The following is a 20184-nucleotide window of genomic DNA, read 5'->3' on the forward strand; positions in this document are numbered from 1 at the left end:
ACATGGAATTTCCACAAATTAGCATTAGGAAAAGACAAGACTACTACTACTACTTAATCATTTCTAAAGCGCTACTAGATGTACACAGCGCTGTACACGTGAACATGGAGAGACAGTCCCTGCTCAACAGAGCTTACAATCTAATTAGGACAGACAGACAGAACAAACAAGATATAAGAGAATATTAAAGTGAGGATGATAAAATAAGGGTTCTGAACAAAGTGAATAAGGGTTAGGAGTTAAAAGCAGCATCAAAAAGGTGGGCTTTTAGCTTAGATTTGAAGACGGCCAGAGATGGAGCTTGACGTACCGGCTCAGGAAGTCTATTCCAGGCATATGGTGCAGCAAGATAAAAGGAACAGAGTCTGGAGTTAGCAGTGGAGGAGAAGGGTGCAGATAAGAGAGATTTACCCAGTGAACGGAGTTCCTGGGGAGGAATGTAGGGAGAGATGAGAGTGGAGAGGTCCTGAGGAGCTGCAGAGTGAATGCACTTATAGGTCAATAAGAGGAGTTTGAACTGTATGCGGAAACGGATAGGAAGCCAGTGAAGTGACTTGAGGAGAGGGCTAATATGAGCATAATGACACTGGTGGAATATTAGTCGTGCAGCAGAATTTTGAACAGATTGAAGAGGAGAGAGATGGCTAAGTGGGAGACCTGTAAGAAGTAAGTTGCAATAGTCTAAGCGAGAGGTGAAAAGAGTGTGGATGAGGGTTCTGGTAGTGTGCTCAGAAAGGAAAGGGCGAATTTTGCTGATATTATAGAGAAAGAAATGACAGATTTTAGCAGTCTGCTGAATATGTGCAGAGAAGGAGAGGGAGGAGTCAAAGATGACCGCAAGGTTACGAGCTGATGAGACAGGAAGGATGAGAGTGTTATCCATAGAAATAGAGAATGGGGGAGGAGGAGAGGTTGGTTTAGGGGGAAAGATGAGAAGCTCAGTCTTGGATGGCTGATGAACCAGAATGGCTGATGAACCAGACCAATCAAATATATCAGAGGTAAGTAAAAGTGATTGTGAAGAATGATTTTAAAAAATATGTCTTTTGTTTTGATTGTGTTGTTGGAAATGTAATGGTGCAATATGAAGCGTGTGTGAAACTTCTTGAAATATTCAGTCTCCTTTGGATGTATCTCCTCTTAAAACCTTTTGATCCAAATTCAGTGTTGATGATGCCTCTTCATTGATTGAAGAAAAACCACTTAAAAGCAATTCAGGCAGCCAGTATTTGAAGTGACTCAATGGAGCTGCTTGAACTATTGAACCAAAGTGTTTGTTTGTATGTGTCCTGACTGTTCCCAGATGTCTATGTTGCTTTACGCATATTTTGTACTCTACCAGTGTCTATGGCTCAAGCCAAACAATCATTCAGAACTTTAAAAAGAGAAAAAAGTGTGTTTCAATCAACAATGGAGTACAGAGATTCAGCAGTATAGGATTGTTTGCCATTGAGGCTGTTCAGGAAGACGCATCAACTTTAACAGTGTCATAGAAACATCTGCCAACAAAAAAGCTCACAAAACATTCCGCCTCTAGAATACAACTACAGCCTATCTTCACATAAGCAGGTAAATATCCTGTCTATGTATTCTATATAATTATTACAATATTTTCAATTATAAATATTATCAAAAATTTACTTTCGACAGTGACTGATGATGCAGTGGGGGGGGGGGGGGGGGGGGGGACTTTTAAGATTGCCTCAGGCCTGGCTTTCTCAGTGGCCCTGCTTCAGTGTAGGTCTGTGCTTACAGAGCCTACTCTCAAGCAGTACAGCAGCTGTGTACCAAAGGCGGGGCGGTGGGGGCAGCCCGCCCCGGGTGCACGCTGCTGGAGGGGTGCAGAGAGCAGCCGCGTGCCTGTCGGCTCCGCTGGTTTCCTGTTCCTTCTGCCCTGGAACAAGTTACTTCCTGTTCCGGGGCAGAAGGAGCAGGGAGCCAGTGGAGCTGAGAGCCGCGCGGCTGCTCCCAGCAGTCAAGAATGCATCCGGGGGGGGGGGGGGGGGGGGGGGTCATTGCGCCAGGAGGGGGGTCGTGCTGCACCCTGGGGGGGGTGCATCGGCGATCCGCCCTGGGTGGCAGCCGACCTAGGATCGTCACTGCAGTGCAATGCCAGATCCCTCAGTGGAGGAGGGTAGTTAGTGGGGTCCCGCAGGGGTCTGTGCTGGGTCCGTTGCTTTTTAATGTATTTATAAATGACCTAGAGATGGGAATAACTAGTGAGGTAATTAAATTCGCCGATGACACAAAATTATTCAGGGTCGTCAAGTCGCAGGAGGAATGTGAACGATTACAGGAGGACCTTGCGAGACTGGGAGAATGGGCGTGCAAGTGGCAGATGAAGTTCAATGTTGACAAGTGCAAAGTGATGCATGTGGGTAAGAGGAACCCGAATTATAGCTACGTCTTGCAAGGTTCCGCGTTAGGAGTTACGGATCAAGAAAGGGATCTGGGTGTCGTCGTCGATGATACGCTGAAACCTTCTGCTCAGTGTGCTGCTGCGGCTAGGAAAGCGAATAGAATGTTGGATGTTATTAGGAAGGGTATGGAGTCCAGGTGTGCGGATGTTATAATGCCGTTGTATCGCTCCATGGTGCGACCGCACCTGGAGTATTGTGTTCAGTACTGGTCTCCGTATCTCAAAAAAGATATAGTAGAATTGGAAAAGGTACAGCGAAGGGTGACGAAAATGATAGTGGGGATGGGACGACTTTCCTATGAAGAGAGGCTGAGAAGGCTAGGGCTTTTCAGCTTGGAGAAGAGACGGCTGAGGGGAGATATAATAGAAGTGTATAAAATAATGAGTGGAATGGATCGGGTGGATGTGAAGCGACTGTTCACGCTATCCAAAAATACTAGGACTAGAGGGCATGAGTTGAAGCTACAGTGTGGTAAATTTAAAACGAATCGGAGAAAAGTTTTCTTCACCCAACGTGTAATTAGACTCTGGAATTCGTTGCCGGAGAACGTGGTACGGGCGGTTAGCTTGACGGAGTTTAAAAAGGGGTTAGATAGATTCCTAAAGGACAAGTCCATAGACCGCTATTAAATGGACTTGGAAAAATTCCGCATTTTTAGGTATAACTTGTCTGGAATGTTTTTACGTTTGGGGAGCGTGCCAGGTGCCCTTGACCTGGATTGGCCACTGTCGGTGACAGGATGCTGGGCTAGATGGACCTTTGGTCTTTCCCAGTATGGCACTACTTATGTACTTATGTACTTATCCTATACACTTAATGGTTCATAGGATACTCTCAATCTCTATCAGAGCTGATTCAGTGTAAGCAGCACATCGGAAGCTTCTACATTGGATCAGCTTTGATAGAGCTTGAGAGTATCCTATGAACCATTAAGTGTATAGGATCTGGCATTGTACTGTGTGTGATGTAAGCAGAGTACACCGAAACATAGCTGTATCAGGTGATCACAGATTTTTAGAAGACAATACAATAAATATTATAACCAAGGTGGACTCCTGAGTTGTTTGTTGTTTCCTCCCATTGGCCGTCACTGCTGTTTTTCTTCGCTTGTGTTTCTGTGGGGACTTTTACCTCAGTTACAAAAACTTAGATTGTGAGCCCACTAGGGACAGAGAAAGTACCTGCATATAATAAAAATGTAAACTGCTTTGGTTGTACCACAGAAAGGAGGTATATCAAACCTGTGACCCTTTAATATTTCCTTTTTGGCATAATAATAATATTAACATGAGAAAGACATGTCCTGAGGTTTGGAGTGGAGGAGTAGCTTAAGGGCTGGAGCAGCAGCTTGTAAACAAAGGAAGCTGGGGTTCAAATCCCACTGTGCTTCCTTAGGTCAGCAACGTAACCCATCATTATCTCAAGTGTAGGCTTAGATGTTAAGCCCTCTAGATAAAGGAAAATACTTACTGTACATAAATATAGACCTATAATTGAAAAAGGTGTGATATAAATAAATATTCTCTCTGGTCAGATTATGGTTCTGGCCTCATGGCAGGATTCCATGTGGATTGGATTTATTCTTTTTATATACCACCTTATAGCTGCTCTTGTTTCCCCCAAGATTATATTGTGCGTGGCAATATTCAGATGCTTGGGTACCACATAAGGACAAGCAGGTGATCGATCTGTTTAATTTTATGCCTGATGCTCAACGGCCCTATCTCTTTAAGGGGTCCTTTTACTAAGGTGTGCTAATGGTTTTAGTGCACGCTAAGTGCCGCACAGTCGTTGTATATCTATGGGCTGCATGGATTTTAATGCACACTAATTCATTAATTTACATAGACATCATATGAAAAATGCCAGTGCCAGCCAGGATGTCACGCCTGTGGGGCAGCACTTTACAAAACCAGAACACTGTACCCATGATTTCATAGTAAGAATCTTGAAAGGTAACTTTAAAACAATACAGGAATGTAAGACCTTTGAAGTCAGAATGATTAAATATTTTGACACCCACCAGACAGGACTTAACAAAGATCTGGGTTTTGTAGCCCATTATAAACCATAAAGTTGTATTGCTCTGTTTGTCACCCTTCTCTTACCTATCCACCCCATCCTGTTAGGCTGCCGCTGAAATGCTTTGATGTTTCACTTATATATACTGTCATCTACCAACATTTGCTTATTTCCGATCTGACGAAGAAGGGCAACCTTTGAAAGCTAATCAAGAAATGTACTAAGTTATGTCCAATAAAAAAGGTATCATCTTATTTTCTTTTCCATGTTTTATTTTGTTTTATTTCTATTGATTACCTTTAAAAGTGGACTAACACGGCTACCACACCTCTCTATTCATTAATGCGTGCTAAATCCATTAGCACACCTTAGTAAAAGGACCCCTAAGTTAGCACTGCTGTTGGCGTGGTCCTACTAAAATTGTGCTGTCCAGGTGAAGGGATTTGAATGGAGCTGAATATCTCTACTATCCGCACAGTTTTGTGGCCTCTCCTTCAGAAAAACTCTAGTCCCACCTTCTCCTAAGCACATAACGTTTGGTTGGATGTCAACATATGCAGTCAAAATTATGAATTGGCCACTGTTAAATATTCAAAACAAAGGACTTTTGTGGTCAGCGCTCGATGCTAATGCAAACGTCCTTTTCAATATCAATCTTAGGGGCTATTTTACAGAGGCGCGAAGGTGCCTACGTGCGTCCAATGTGCATCAATTTGGAACTACCGCCCGGCCACTGCACGTCCGATATGCGCATTGGAAAATATTTTTTATTTTCTGGCACGCGGCGCTAACCGGGCGGTAATTGGCAGTGTACGATTACCGCCCCAGTTAATGCGTGAGGCCTTACTGCTAAGTCAATGGGTGACGGAAAGGTCTCAGGCCTAAAATGGATGCGCGCCAATTTTTATTTTGCTGCACATCCATTTTCGGCAAAAACAAAAAGGCTTTTTTTGCAGGCGTGCTGAAAAATGGACCTGCGCGCAATCTTTCCTTTGTCATCATTCCCTACACTGCAGCCCGATCCCTGCACTCCCTCCCCTCCCCTCAGTTTGCCCACTATGAATTGACTAGGACCACTGCCTTCTTCTTTTTGGCCCCCAAATTTTGGAATGACCTCCTCACTTCCCTGCAATCTCTCAAAGCTCATTTATTTAGCCTGGCCGTTGGCAACACCTCTGGACTTACCAGACTAACAGGACTAGCGCTGACTATGAGAGGAAATCAGTCTTTGTCTTTAATTTTACTCCTACAAAAAAAAAAATTATATATATATATATATATAATTTTTTAGAGTGGTATGTGTTTTGCATCTGTGTAATGCTTGTCCTCTTTCCTTTCATGTATGGAGTTCTTTGTTTTGAGCGGTTTGAAGCTTCTTAATGATTTGTTCCTTGCATCCGGCATAAATGGCGTTGCAGTAGTCTAGATGACTTAGCACCATTGATTGTACTAGGCTGCGGAATACTTCCTTTGAGTAGAACATTTTCTTTGCTGTATTTTTTGCATGATCTTTGAGTGTGAGATTTCGGTCAATTGTGACTTCCAGAATTTTCAGGCTGTCTGAGACCGGAAGGGTGTAATCTGGGGTGTTTATGGTATTGGGTTTGTTTGTGTTATATTGTGAGGACAGGATGAGACATTGTGTTTTTTCTGCGTTTAGCTTTAGCTGGAATGCGTCCACCCATGAGTTAATTGTTTGGAGGCTTTGTGTGATTTCGTTTGTGATTTCGGTTATGTCTTGTTTGAACGGGATGTATAGCGTGACATCGTCTGCATAGATGTATGGGTTGAGTCCTTGGTTGGATAGCGATTTGGCTAAAGGTGTCATCATTAAGTTAAAAAGGGTTGGTGAGAGCGGTGATCCTGTGGTACTCCGCATTCAGGTTTCCATGATGTTGACGTTTTTGAGTTAGAAATCACTTGATAAGTTCTTGCTGTTAAGAAGCCTTTAAACCATCTTAGTACGTTTCCTCCAATCCTGAAGTAGTCTAAGATGTTTGTGAGTATTTGGTGGCTGACCATGTCGAATGCGCTGGACATGTCGAATTGTAGGAGTAGCACATTATTTCCAGTTGCAATTAGTTGTTTAAATTTGGTTACGAGAGTGGTTAGCACTGTTTCAGTGCTATGGTTGGATCAAAATCCTGACTGTGATTCGTGTAGTATTGTGAATTTGTTTATGTAATTGGTAAGTTGTTTGGTTACCATACTTTCCATTAGTTTTACTATACTGGTCGATAGTTGGCTGTGTCATTTAATTTTTTCTTTAAATGTGTGAACTGCTTTGACGTCACCTATATAAAGACATAAACATTAAGGGCCCTGTTTACTAAGGTGCGCTAGCATTTTTATCTCGCGCTAAATGCTAGAGACGCCCATATATTCCTATGGGTGTCTCTAGCATTAGCGTGCACTAAAAATGCTGGTATACCTTAGTACACAGGGCCTGTTCAGATTCAGAAGGAGCTGCCGTGAGAATTAAACCCAGTTCCCCAAGTTCAGGCCACTGCACTGACCACTAGGCTGAGTGCAGGCTGTGTCTGTATCCTTACCTTTCAGCTGCTAGATGAATATATGGATTTAATTATATCACATTTGATTTTCCCAGACTCCAGTAGTTTAAGGTTGAGAGTGATTGATTTAAAAACTTTTTAAAGTCATTTTTTTGTGTTTAATTTCCTTATATACCGCCTGCAAGCCTGAAAGCTATCAAAGCAGTGTATATTCAGGTACAGTAGATATTGATACATTTTCTTTTGCTCCAAGAGCCATTAGCCAGGGTATGTGAGCTCTCTCAGCCTCCCCATTGTCCTTACCAAAGCTGAAGAGGCTTGCTGCCATTCCTTTAGTGCTTGATTTACTACAGATATTTTCCTGTTCATTGTTTATAGGAAATATGTCTTAGTAAATCAGGCCCTTAACGTGCTACTGATTCACTTCTTCCCATGGCTCCAATCTCCACCAGTCTCTCTCTTCCAGTTTCCCTACCTTGTCTTCACCCAGCTTCCCTCTTGCTTCCATCCCACAAACTTGGCCTTTCCCTGGTAGTTTCCTTCTCTTCCTCTCTCTCGCTCTTTCTCTTGGTCCTCCCATCCAATCCCCAATTTCTCTCTCACCCTCATCCCGATCTGTCTCGCGATGAATTGGAGTCGCATAGCTCTCTGAACTTCTGTGCTGATGTCACGGTCTCAAGTCTCATAACACTCTGAGACAGGCATGAAAGTTTAGGCACTGCATTGCTCAGACTCACTGACTGGAAGAGAACAGTTGTTCCAGGTGTGGTGACTTTGGCAAGCAAAAATATTCAGGGCAGGAAAGTACAGCTGACACCCAAGATTTGTTGAGTCCTGCAGTAAAATATGGACACTCTCCAAGGGGTATTTTTTACAGGCCAGTTAATTGATATCTGTAAGGTAAAACTATAATCAGTGGTTTGGGGAGGAACTTACTCTTTCTCTTTTACTCTTGTTCTGCTATGCAGGCACTCATGTCATGGAAGGTTCCGGTAGGATGGTGGTGACAGCTGTCGGTGTGAACTCGCAGACAGGAATCATCTTCACACTACTGGGGTCCGGTGGAGAGGAGGAGGAGAAGAAGGACAAGAAAGGTAAACACCAAAAACAATTCTCTTACTCCCCTCACTCCTTACCATCACTGTTTCTGATCTCATGTTCCCCTGAGCATCTGGAATTCTACACCATCACCTAGACCTCGGTCCTGAAAAAAATCACCAGCCTCATAAATCTGCTGACCTGCTGGAACTATTAAGCCCATGCCAATTTTTTTCATCTCATGCTTTATTTCACCTCTGCCCCGCCCCCCCCCCCCCCCCCCCCCCCTCAAAAGTTGAAGCCAGCTTGGGGAAGTGGATGTGGATATTTGCCTATGTTCTAATGGAGTCTTGCTTCTCTGAATTGTGTAGGATGGGGGCTACAGTATTTTGACTAACCAAAAGACACTGTCCATCCCCTCCAGCCTTTTCCCAGACATCCCATTTGCTAATTCAAAGAAGAGCAAAGGAGACGGCACAAACTGTTTTCAGCTGCTGTTGTTGTCCCTGTTGCCTCATCTTCTATCATATCCCCTCACCCAGCCCATCAATACAGGACTTAAGGCAGACAAAAGCAATTGAACCATGTGACCCATACAAGAAAAGCCACAAATTTTTATTATGTTGCAGTTTTTAAACTGCACAAATTTTGCCCCAGGTGTAACTCCAGCCCTAGGTGAAATATTTGGTGTCTACACAGCTCAACACTCAAAAATCCCGTGATACCTATGAGATGTGCAAAATATTGCATTATGAGCTCTGAGTAGCTCTGAGTGAACCCGTACATTTGGTCTCTATGAGCAGAATTCTAGTAATAAGAAGTCAGAGAGGTGCAAGAGCTGTGGAGCTCGGTGAAGTTGGTGCTGGACACTCATCTCCCTTAAATTTCTGAGCCCTGGACTTGTTCCTAGGAACCCTGGAACAATGTTGCCTCCCTCTCTCACAACCCTTTCTCTGTTCCACATCATCTATGCCCCAACAAAGCTCCAAATGATATGTAAGATCCATTCTATGGTTTTTATTTACTCAGCTTTTTTGTTTGTCTTTCTGTTTCTCTCACCCTCTTTCTCATTCCCTCTGCCCTCCTTCTCATCCTGCTTTGACTCCGTTCCTCTTTCCTTTTATCTTTGTCAATCTCCATTTTTTTTTTTGCAACTGTGTCCTACTCAGTGGCGTAGCCAGACTGCCAATTTTGGGTGGGCCTGAACCCAAAGTGGGTGGGCACAAAATTTTCTCTCTACCCCCCCCCCCCCCCCCCAGCAAAATGTAGTCACACTCAGATGCATTTGTCACACAGGGTAAAGTGCTGCTTTTCAGTGCATCCGATTTCAGACAATTTACTAATCCTTTTCAGTGAGCTTTCAGAGGCCAAAACCTCCTGCCTCAGGTCAGTATAATGCTGTTACGGTATCCTCTTCTGACCTAAGGAAGGAAGTATTGGTCTCTGAAACTTTATTAACACCATATTACTTTATCCTAAATTAAAAATAAAATTATTTTCTTTACCTTTGTTGTATGGCCATTTACTTTTTCTCATTGTGTTGCTCCCAGTCTCTAGATTCTGCTTTCCTTCGTTTTCGCTTGACTCTTCTGCCAGGGTTTCCTGGCCATTTGTCATTTTTCTCTCCTTTTTCTTTGCTTTCTTCAATATTTTTCTGCCTCTCTCTGTGTCCAGATTTAATTCATTCTTACTATCCATTCTTTAATTTCCTTCATCTACTTATGGCTTTTCATCTTTTTCTCACCCTTGTTCTCCCCATGCCCCTTCCTCTTATTCTCCAATCTTTCACTACTCCCCCTTTCCATGCAGCAGCTCTCCTCTTTCTCTCCCCATCCTTCCAGTGTCTCCCCTCTCTCTCCCCATCCTTCCAATAGTCTCCCCTCTTTCTTTCTGCATCCTTCCATCCAGTGTCACCTTTCTCCCTACCCTTCCATCCAGCGTCTTCCCTCTTTCTCTCCCCATCCTTCCACCCATCTACCCTCTCTCCTGATCCTTCCATCTAATGTCTCTCTCCCTCCTTCTAACCAGTGTCTATCTCTCTACCCTTTTCTGTTCAGTGTCCCTTCTCTCTCCACATCCTTCCACTCTCCCCTTTTTCTCTGCATCCTTTCATCCATCTCCCCTCTTTCTCTGCCATCCTCCCATCTGTTTTCCCTCTTTCTCTCCACATCCTTCCATTTTCCCTCTTTCTCTGCCATCCTCCCATCTGTTTTCCCTCTTTCTCTCCCCATCCTTCCATTTTCCCTCTTTCTCTGCCATCCTCCCATCTGTTTTCCCGCTTTCTCTCCCCATCCTTCCATTTTCCCTTTCTCTCCCCATCCTTCCATTTTCCCTCTTTCTCTCCCCATCCTTCCATTTTCCCTCTTTCTCTGCCATCCTGCCATCTGTTTTCCCTCTTTCTTTCCCCATCCTTCCATTTTCCCTCTTTCTCTGCCATCCTCCCATCTGTTTTCCCTCTTTCTCTCCCCATCCTTCCATTTTTCCTCTTTCTCCCCATCCTACCATCCATTTTCCCTCTCCCATTCAGGCCCACCAGCCCCAGCTCCCATTGCCGGCCACTGCTGCTTTTCCTGATGAGCAGCAGGGCCGGCGCGCGGCGCTACAAAAAGAAGAAGCGCTCAGCTGACTGAGCTGAGCGCCAACGCGTCGCTAACCCGACGAGAAAAAAATGTTTAAAAAAAACGCGGCACTGCAGGCAGCCTCGAAGTATTGGCTGCTGGCTCTGCAGGCTCCTTCCGTCTCTTACGTCACTGCCCCTGCTTCGCTACAGGGGCAGTGATGTAAGAGATGGGAGGAGCCTGCACAGAGCCAGCAGCCAATGCTTCGAGGCTGCCTGCGGTGCCGCATTTTTTTAAAAACATTTTTTCTTGTCCTTAGCGATGCGTTGGCGCTCAGCTCAGTCAGCTGAGCGCTTCTTCTTTTTGTAGCGCCGCGCGCCGGCCCTGCTGCTCATCAGGAAAAGCAGCAATGGCCGGCAATGGGAGCTGGCGCTGGGCGGGCCTGGGCTGGAATTGGGTGGGCCTGGGCCCACCCAGGCCCACCCGTAGCTACGCCCCTGGTCCTACTTCTCCTTCCTCTTTATCCAAAACTGTCATTCCCAGCCAAAGCTGCCATCAGTGCTCATCTGGTCACCACTGCTAACACCTTCCTAATCTATGACTACGCCAATGGTATGCACCTCAGATATGCTGTTCGCCTTCCTTCCCACCCTACCTGGCTCTTTCGACTCTTTAATGATGCTCTGGTGGAAGCCACGATTTCTGAGGACAGAATACACACACAATCCCCCTCTCACAGATCCCAGACCACAGAACCTTGTGGATGTAATGGGCTTGAATTTAAGGATGTGCAGAGCCAAAAAAAACTTCATGTTTGGATTTTCCTGAATTTGTCCATGATTTTCAGGTGTCTTTTTTTTTCAGTTCATTTCATACATTTGTTTTATTTTTTATTTTTAAATATATACGGGCTTTAGAACTTTTCACATGCGTAAGTCAATTGTATGCATGTAGATGTGTAGGTTTATGCGCATTGATCTTGCACACACATTGTTTCAGGCGCCCAAATAAACTGAATGTACTCTGACAAAATGCACATCCCTACTGGATTTGATATTGTACCTGCCTACGAAATGTCCAAAGATACTGTTGTGCAGGAGCACTTATTTATTTAGATTTTCTTGCACCTTTTTCAGTAGTAGCTCAAGGTGAGTTACATTCAGGTAGACTGGATATTTCTCTGTCCCAGGAGGGCTCACAATCTATGTTTGTACCTGAGGCAATGGAGGGTTAAGTGACTTGCCCAAGATCACAAGGTGCAGCAGTGGGATTTGAACCAGCCACCTCCCTCTGGATTGCAAGACCGGTGCTCTAACCACTAGGCTACTCCTCCACACCACTTAAAACCTCATAGGCCCTTTGTCAAATGTTACATCTGAGCTGTGAAGAGGATGAGAATCTACAGAAGAGATATGTGTTTGTCTTGAATGCTCATGGAAGCAGTTCCTTTGGATATTTCCAATAAAAGTTCTCAGCCTGCAGAAAATGTTTTCATCATCCCAGAGAGCTATAGCAGAAGATTTAAGGTTTGCATGCTACTACTACTACTACTACTACTACTACTTAGCATTTCTATAGCGCTGCCAGGGTTACGCAGCGCTGTGCATGCCTAGAAGAAATTTCCAGGTGTTCTGCAGGAAGGCCTGAGGGAAGAGAACTAGGAATTGTCACCGTAAACTGAGCTGCTGTGTCAACTCGAAGATCAAGATATCCTAATAAAATTTACAGAGTTGCCATGATGTCCCACTGAAGAAGAAACTATTATTCTGGGGGCCATCCCTTGATAGTTAGTAGAGGATAGCACTGCTCCTGGGAGTTTCTTCACCATGGTGGCAATTCCATAACTTTGCACCAAGATTTAGGTGCCCCAATGCCATGTGCTTAGCGTCAGTTCTTATCGTGACGGCAAGATTCCATTCTAGAATACTAGTGTAAGTTGGCAGTGGTACTGCTAAAGTTAGATGTCATTAGTTACGCCAAGTCAATGGCAGTTGTAACTGTTGGTGCCTAATTATGCCCTGAATATAGAATCTGAGAGACCCACCCCTGACCCACCTGTACTTCGCCCTTGTTTGTGTCCCCTCACACTTATGTTCTGAGTGATTTTGGCACTTATGTTATAGAATAGCACCCAGCACTTACGAAAAGAACTGCCAATTAGTGGCATCAACCAAACGCATAAGTGTTATTATTCTATAACTTATGCACAGAATTGGTCTTTAGATACCAATTTAAAGAATTGCCCTTCATGTTTTCTCCATGTCAGTAAATACAATGCAAGAAGTTTCTCACCACAGTTCTGTACTCTTGGCAGGTCCTTTTGCGTTACCTTTTCAGTCACACTGGACTAGTCCTGAGCCATACCAACCTAACTGCCAGCCCCCATGTCCCAAAATGCAGCAAAATGAAGAAAGGTGATAGCGCCCCAATAGTGCTTGAAATGTTGAGGCAAGACATCCACAGGAACACTATTACACCATATCAGTACAAATCTTGAAGAAAATGGCATTCTCTGTAGGCCTCAGGATAGCTCTCATCAGCCAGTGTCAGCATAATAATAAAAAGATGGCACCTGTGGAACCTGGAAATCATGTACTACAACCTCTTTGGATTATTTCTATGGTATCTTAAGATGTTATCAGTGGCAAGGCTGCACAAGAGGAACCTCAACTAATAACTGCACTGAACACATTCTTAACAAAATGTTAGGCAAGTTATTTACACAAAACTGAACCAAGGTTTTGAAGGTGGGGGTGGGAATCTTGTCATTCCTCCCTGTCTCTCTCCCCTCTCTGTCTTCCCAATTCTTGTTCCTTCCACTGCAGCCTCCTAAAAGCAGGTAAGTGCTGTGGCCAAGGTGTAAAGCTCTGAGTTTGGATGGTAAATAAAAAGTCTGAACTCTGTCCTTCCCCTTTCCATGAGTCTGTGGCTGCGGTGATTACTCCTGTCCTCTCCTCCACCCTACCTCATTTCTTTTTAGCACTGCCGCTGCTTGGGTCTTCTCTGTGCCTCATCCACCCATGATTTCCTATGATGTGCATACTCACATACATGTGTTCTGTCTACACATCATGTTCTGTGTGTTTTCACGTGTTGTGTTTGTCATCCCTCTTTTTGTTGTAGGAAAGCAGCTGGATGGGGCAGTGGAGAGTAATCAGAACAAAGGTAAATGTTCAATGTTTAGCGAAAATCTTGTCTTCTCACCCCCCACTCACTCCAGCATCTACAATCAGATTGCCTGTGGTTTTATCCCTGGAAGAGTCCAAAAGCTAATCAGTGTAAGGTCTGATGAGCCATGGGAGAGGAGACCTGCAAAGAGCAAAATGTGCTAGAGGAAATGCTATCTGTGGTTCAGTTAGGGCAGTGTTTCCCAAGTCTGATCCTGGAATAACCCTTGCCAGTCAGATTTTCAGGATATCCTCAATGACTATGCATGAAAGAGATTTGCATATAATGGAGGCAGTATATGCAAATCAAGTTCATGCATATTCATTGTGGATATCCTGAAATCCTGACTGGCAAGGGGGTACTCCAGGACTGGACTTGGGAATCACTGATTTAGGGGGTCAATTCAAATCTGAGCTACTGGGGCAGGATGGTGCTAGGAGCGCTGATCCCTCTGACAATGTGCTAAACCCCTGCCACAACAAGATGTGCGTTATTACACTGATGACAGAGAATGTCTTGTGTTCTTAGAACTCCACAACTTGGGACAAGCACCAAGTCAGATCCATGGAATCCATTCCTCTTGCTGTTATGGACATCAAACTGGAGGATGGGGCAGGATCCTTGAACACAATGCCTTGCAGCTGTTTGGTGATGGATCTCAACTACTAAAATTAGTTCTCTAATATTATTTATTGAAACAGAGAATCCTAATCCTGATAGGGAAGTCATCCCATCCCCTGTATCATCTTTGTCGCTCTTCTCTGCACCCTTTCCAATTCCACTATGTCTTTTTTGAGGTGTGGCGACCAGAATTTAATACAATACTCAAGGTGCGGTCGCACCATGGAGCAATACAATGGCAGAATAATATCCTTATTTTTGTTTTCAATCCCTTTCCTAATGATACCCAACATTCTATTTGCTTTCCTAGCCACAGCAGCACATTGAGCAGAAGTTTTCAACGTATCATCAACGATGACACCTAGATCCCTTTCTCAGTCCGTGACTCCCAACGCTGAACCTTGCATGACACAGTTATAGTTTGGGTTCCCACATGCATCACTTTGCACTTGTTCACATTAAACATCATCTGCCATTTAGACGCCCAGTCTCCCAGTCTTGTAAGGTCCTCTTGTAGTTTTTCACAATCTTCATCACCATGGGATTTAAATGCGCTGTGCGCTGGTGTCTACCCAAGGCCTTGTGTACAATCAGCTCATGCACAAAACTCTATTTTACATTGTGTGACCACCAATTTGTGTGCTAACTTAGACAACGGATCCCTGCAACACAACAAACTAAAACACATAATGGACATAACACAACCCTCCCAATGAACGATTCCTTAATGTGGCTATGCCACACGAACACAATCTTTTTTGTATTTGTTCACACCGGAGTATGCAAATGCCACTCCAACACTATGTAAGCAACATTGAGCCTGCAAATAGGTGGGAAAATGTGGGGTACAAATGTAACAAATAAATAAATAAATAATTTTCAGCAAAACCATTTTCCATTTTTGCTGATATTCACATAAAGAAAGTCTAAAATATTTCAAACTGGTTAGGGCATAGTTCAGAATCTATCTGGGGGGGGGGGGGGCTGATATTCAGACTACGGGAGTTAGGCTGGCTAACTCCCATGGTTGGCACTGAGCCCGGATAATCAATGCTGGGTCGTTTTCGGTGACCGGCATTGAATATCCGGTTTATTTTGGGCCAGTTTAAAGATAACCAGCTATGTCAGTACTCAGACTTAACCAGTTATCTTTAAACCAGGGGCATAGCCAGACTTCGGCGGGAGGGGAGTCCAGAGCCCGAGGTGAGGGGGCACATTTTAGCCCACCCCCGGTGCCGCCGACCCCCCCCCCCCGGCGCCACCACCACCAACGACTTTGACCCCCCCCCCCGCCGATGACCCTCTCGAAACCCCTCCCGCCGCCAACCCTCCCCCACCTTCGCCTACCTTTGCAGAAACAGAATGAAGCCCTGCAGATCGAAAGGCTTCGTTCTGTTGTAAGTGCAGGACGTCAGACTCGGAAACAGAACGAAGGAAGAAAAGGACCTCGGCTGGCGGGGGTTGGGGTCCCCCACCAGCAAAGGTAGCAGATGGCTACAGCGGGTTGACGGCGGGTTGGTGGCGGGAGGGGGGGCGAGAGGGTCATCAGCAGGGGGGTCCAGGGCCAAATCTACGGGGGCCCAGGCCCCCTTGGCCCCACGTAGCTATGCCCCTGCTTTAAACCGGTCAAAGATATCCCACGTTTTCATACGGCCATGCTAAACCGACTTTAAAAATCGGCAGCGTTGTTTACAATCAGAACTATGATGGTATCTGATCGTCTTTGAACCTCTAACTTTTGTTCTTAATGAAAACATTCCTGGCAAATGCTTTTGTTTTGGTTCATCTTCACTGGTTCAAGAATTTCATTTCTAGCAGCACAATACATATACCCTTGGCTGTCCCTCTTAATCAGGGCCCTAGTTCCAAAAACCAACAAAATAGACCTTGAATCAATGAAAATCAATGGATAGTGCCAGCTAGGGTAATTACATGGATTACGACTGCCATTATCTAGAAAATTGCCTTTGAATATTGGGCCAATGTTCTTATGAAAGTGCAACCTCCAGAGACGAACACATTACTCAGGATGGGGCCTTACAAATCACCCATACAGGGCAGTATTATGTGTTTTTTCTGCTAATATGTAATACATAGGGGAGTGAGCTCTTAGGTGGATGGCTAGCTGCAACAGCCGTATACAGCCGACCAGGTGCGGATGAGTCTCTCAGGACAAGAGTAGAAGAGAAAACAAGGGACCAGGAGAAGGAAAACCTGGGGCAGCCTATCCCAAGGGGCTTCAGCTGAGCAGGAGTCAAGGCGCCAAAGAAGCTCAGAGCAACCTATCCCAAGGGGCTTCAGCTGAGCAGGAGTTAAGGCGCCAAAGAAGCTCAGAGCAACCTATCCCAAGAGGGCTTCGGCTGTGCAGGATGCGAAGTGCCACAGGCACAGAGCAGCCTATCCCAAGGGGGCTTCGGCTGTACAGGATTCAAGGTGCTAAGAGGTAGGGAGCAGCCTATCCCAAGGGGCTTCAGCTGAGCGGAGTCAAGGCGCCAAAGAAGCTCAGAGCAACCTATCCCAAGGGCTTCAGCTGAGCAGGAGTTAAGGCACCAAAGAAGCTCAGAGCAACCTATCCCAAGGGGGCTTCGGCTGTGCAGGATGTGAAGTTCCACAGGCGCGGAGCAGCCTATCCCAAGGGGGCTTCGACTCTACAGGATTCAAGGTGCTAAGAGGTAGGGAGCAGCCTATCCCAAGGGGCTTCAGTTGAGCAGGAGTCAAGGCGCCAAAGAAGCTCAGATCAACCTACCCCAAAGGGGGCTTCGGCTGTGCAGGATGCGAAGTGCCACAGGCGCGGAGCAGCCTATCCCAAGGGGGCTTCGGCTGAGCAGGATTCAGGGTGAACAGGCCTGGAGCAGAGACTGAGGCCAACAGCTAACTAAGCAGGGAGGCAGGGCATCAGTGCCCTATAGAGGATGCTGCACAGGTGCCATCACCTGAACGCGCCTAGCTCCGAGCTCAGAAAGGCGCTGGCACCTAAGAGGCCCTGCCAGGCTCTATCTGTAAAGTGCCCAGAAGACACCCCAATCAAGAACGCAGTGGCAGGGCCATTCCTCCCATACCCTGATGCCCTGGGCCAAAGATAGGTGCGCCAGCGGCTGCAAAATAATAACATCTTTACGTATGCAACCAAGCTAACTGTTGGCTTTCCCCATTACTTTAATGCTTTAATTGGGTACTTACAGTCAAATGAGGTGATTTGTCCCAGATCTCTTTCTTGTTTGACAGTTCCTAGTTCTTCTTCCTCTGAGTAATATATGATTCATGGATTATTTTTTTTTGTATCCGAAGTGCATGATTGTACCCTTTTTCACATTGAAACTCATCTCCTAAACCCTTCACTGTTCTTCCAGTTAAGAATATAACAATGCCATATTGGGTCAGACCAAAGATTCATCAAACCAGTATCCTGTCTGCTGAAAGTTAGGCGCCATGTATAGAATAGTGCTTAGCGCCAGGATTAGTGCCTAACTTTAGACACGAGGATTTGCACCAAGTAAACTCTGGTGTAAATCCTTGTGTCTAACTTAGGTGTGGATCCCCCTTATTCTATAATAATTTCTAGATCATTTTATAAATAGAAAGAAAACAAACCAAAAAAGAATATAAGTGAAATGGGACTTGATATACTGCCTTTCTGATGTTTTTGCAACTACGTTCAAAGCGGTTTACATATATTCAGGTACTTATTTTGTACCAGGGGCAATGGAGGGTTAAGTGACTTGACCTGAGTCACAAGGAGCTGCAGTGGAAATTGAACCCAGTTCCCCAGAATCAGAGTCTGCTGCACTAACCACTAGGCTACTCCTCCACTAGCAACATTCCATGTAGAAGCCTGCCCTTTCAGATCAGCAATGCGGCCGCGCAGGCTTCTGTTTCTGTGAGTCTGACGTCGTGCAGGATGTCAGACTCACAGAAACAGAAGCCTGCGCAGCCGCGTTGCTGATCTGCAAGGGTAGGCTTCTACATGGAATGTTGCTAGTGGAATAGCAACATTCCATGTAGAATCTCAAATAGTAGCAACCGAATCTCCAATAGTAGCAACATTCCATCTAAAATCTCCAATAGTAGCAACATTCCATGTAGAATCTCAAATAGGGGAAGGGAAATGGGACTTGATATACTGCCTTTCTGATGTTTTTGCAGCTACATACAAAGCGGTTTACATATATTCAGGTACTTATTTTGTACCAGGGGCAATGGAGGGTTAAGTGACTTGCCCAGAGTCACAAGGAGCTGCAGTGGGAATTGAACCCAGTTCCCCAGGATCAAAGTCCACTGCACTAACCACTAGGAAGGTATTGCCTTTGAAAGCTAATCAAGAAAGGTATTAATTTAGTCTAATAAAAAAGGTGTCATCTTAAAAAGCACCAATCCCAGTAAGATCCCGGGCACTCCACCTTTCTCCATTGAGGGAACAGACCATTTAGCTCTTCTCCCGGTTTTCTATTTTTTTTCAACTTCTGTTTCATTTTTTCCACACCATCTGGCATGTCCAGTCTGTTACAGATTGTGGTATATGTCATATTTTTCAGCAATGTTACTAATAAAGTTATTGAAAAGAATCTGCTCTGTTTTAGAGCTCTGGAGAATCCCACTGGTTACTTTGACTTAACTAGATTTTGTTTGCAGCCACTTTCTGCCTTCCATTACTCAATTAGATCCTTGTTCAATGTGCAGCTCTATCTTACTCCCCTGTACCTTGTAGCTTGATTACCAGTCTCTCATGCAGAGTGGTATCAAAAGCCTTAAAGAAGACAAGGAAGTGTATACTGCACTTCCCTGATCCACTGTCCATTTGTTATTTAATGAAAGAGCTAAGGGAGGAATTCAAGCAGCATTAGGACCTTTGCACGGGCATTAGGGCCTTAATGTTTATTAAGGGAAATAATGTACAGTAAATGCTAAGAAGCCCATAGGTATAAAATGAGCTTCTTAGCATTTAGCACGCATTAAGGCCCTTGGAAGGATCTTCCCTTTGTGAAATTGTATTGTCTGGTGTCTTTCTGTACTTTATCCCCACCCCCCACCCACACCCCCAATATGCTGGCTGCTGCATGGAAAAAAACCTGGGTATTCAATGGTAATATTCAGATAATGGCTGCCGCTGAATATCCAGATAGTGCGGTGAGGGGCTGAAGTGCTAGCACTATCCGGAGAGTGGCTCTCCAGATACCTTATCCTGATAGATTTAGGATAGTCTTTTGCTGTCCTAAGTTATCCAGATAGTTATCTGGGTAGAAGCGCTGAAACTCACCGCTACCTGGTGAACTCTGGTCTCTGGCCTGGCTCTGCCCACAGACCACCTTGGTACTGCCCAGAGAGTGCCAAGGTGATTATAAAGATATTCAGCAGTACTCTCTGGTTAGAGCTGCTGAATATCTGTCTTTGTGGGACTTATCCTTTTAAATATCGACTCCTTACTTATTCTTATTTCCAGGAGTTTTCTCAGTACTTTTGTTAGAATAACAGGTGTGAAGGTACCTGTCTCCTCCCTGTCTCCTCTTTTGTGTAGTGAGACCAAACCTCTGTCTTCTAGTCCTTGGGAATCTGTTGCCCATCTTGAATGACAAGTGGAATAGAGCCACGGGGAGGGCAGTCACCACATTCTAGATAATACTGAATGGTCATAGCAGAGGTTATATGGCAGTTAATGTACATAAGTACATAAGTACATAAGTAGTGCCATACTGGGAAAGACCAAAGGTCCATCTAGCCCAGCATCCTGTCACCGACAGTGGCCAATCCAGGTCAAGGGCACCTGGCACGCTCCCCAAACGTAAAAACATTCCAGACAAGTTATACCTAAAAATGCGGAATTTTTCCAAGTCCATTTAATAGCGGTCT

The 20184-nt window shown here is 44.9% G+C and overlaps 1 protein-coding gene across 5 annotated transcripts in view; it reads left to right on the forward strand.

Moving 5' to 3' along the window:
* ATP2B3 (ATPase plasma membrane Ca2+ transporting 3) overlaps positions 1 to 20184 on the forward strand; it is a 241941-nt gene that overhangs the window by 87738 nt on the left and 134019 nt on the right. For 2 of the 5 annotated variants that reach the window (XM_030194059.1, XM_030194061.1), the window contains exons 5-6: positions 7924 to 8062; positions 13673 to 13716. In XM_030194059.1, the coding sequence (XP_030049919.1) occupies positions 7924 to 8062; positions 13673 to 13716 (183 nt within the window). The remainder of the gene's footprint in view (positions 1 to 7923; positions 8063 to 13672; positions 13717 to 20184) is intronic. The other 3 variants (XM_030194058.1, XM_030194060.1, XM_030194063.1) reach the window with 2 other exon arrangements.

This window comes from Microcaecilia unicolor, chromosome 2, assembly GCF_901765095.1.
Source record: "Microcaecilia unicolor chromosome 2, aMicUni1.1, whole genome shotgun sequence".
NCBI lineage: Eukaryota > Metazoa > Chordata > Amphibia > Gymnophiona > Siphonopidae > Microcaecilia > Microcaecilia unicolor.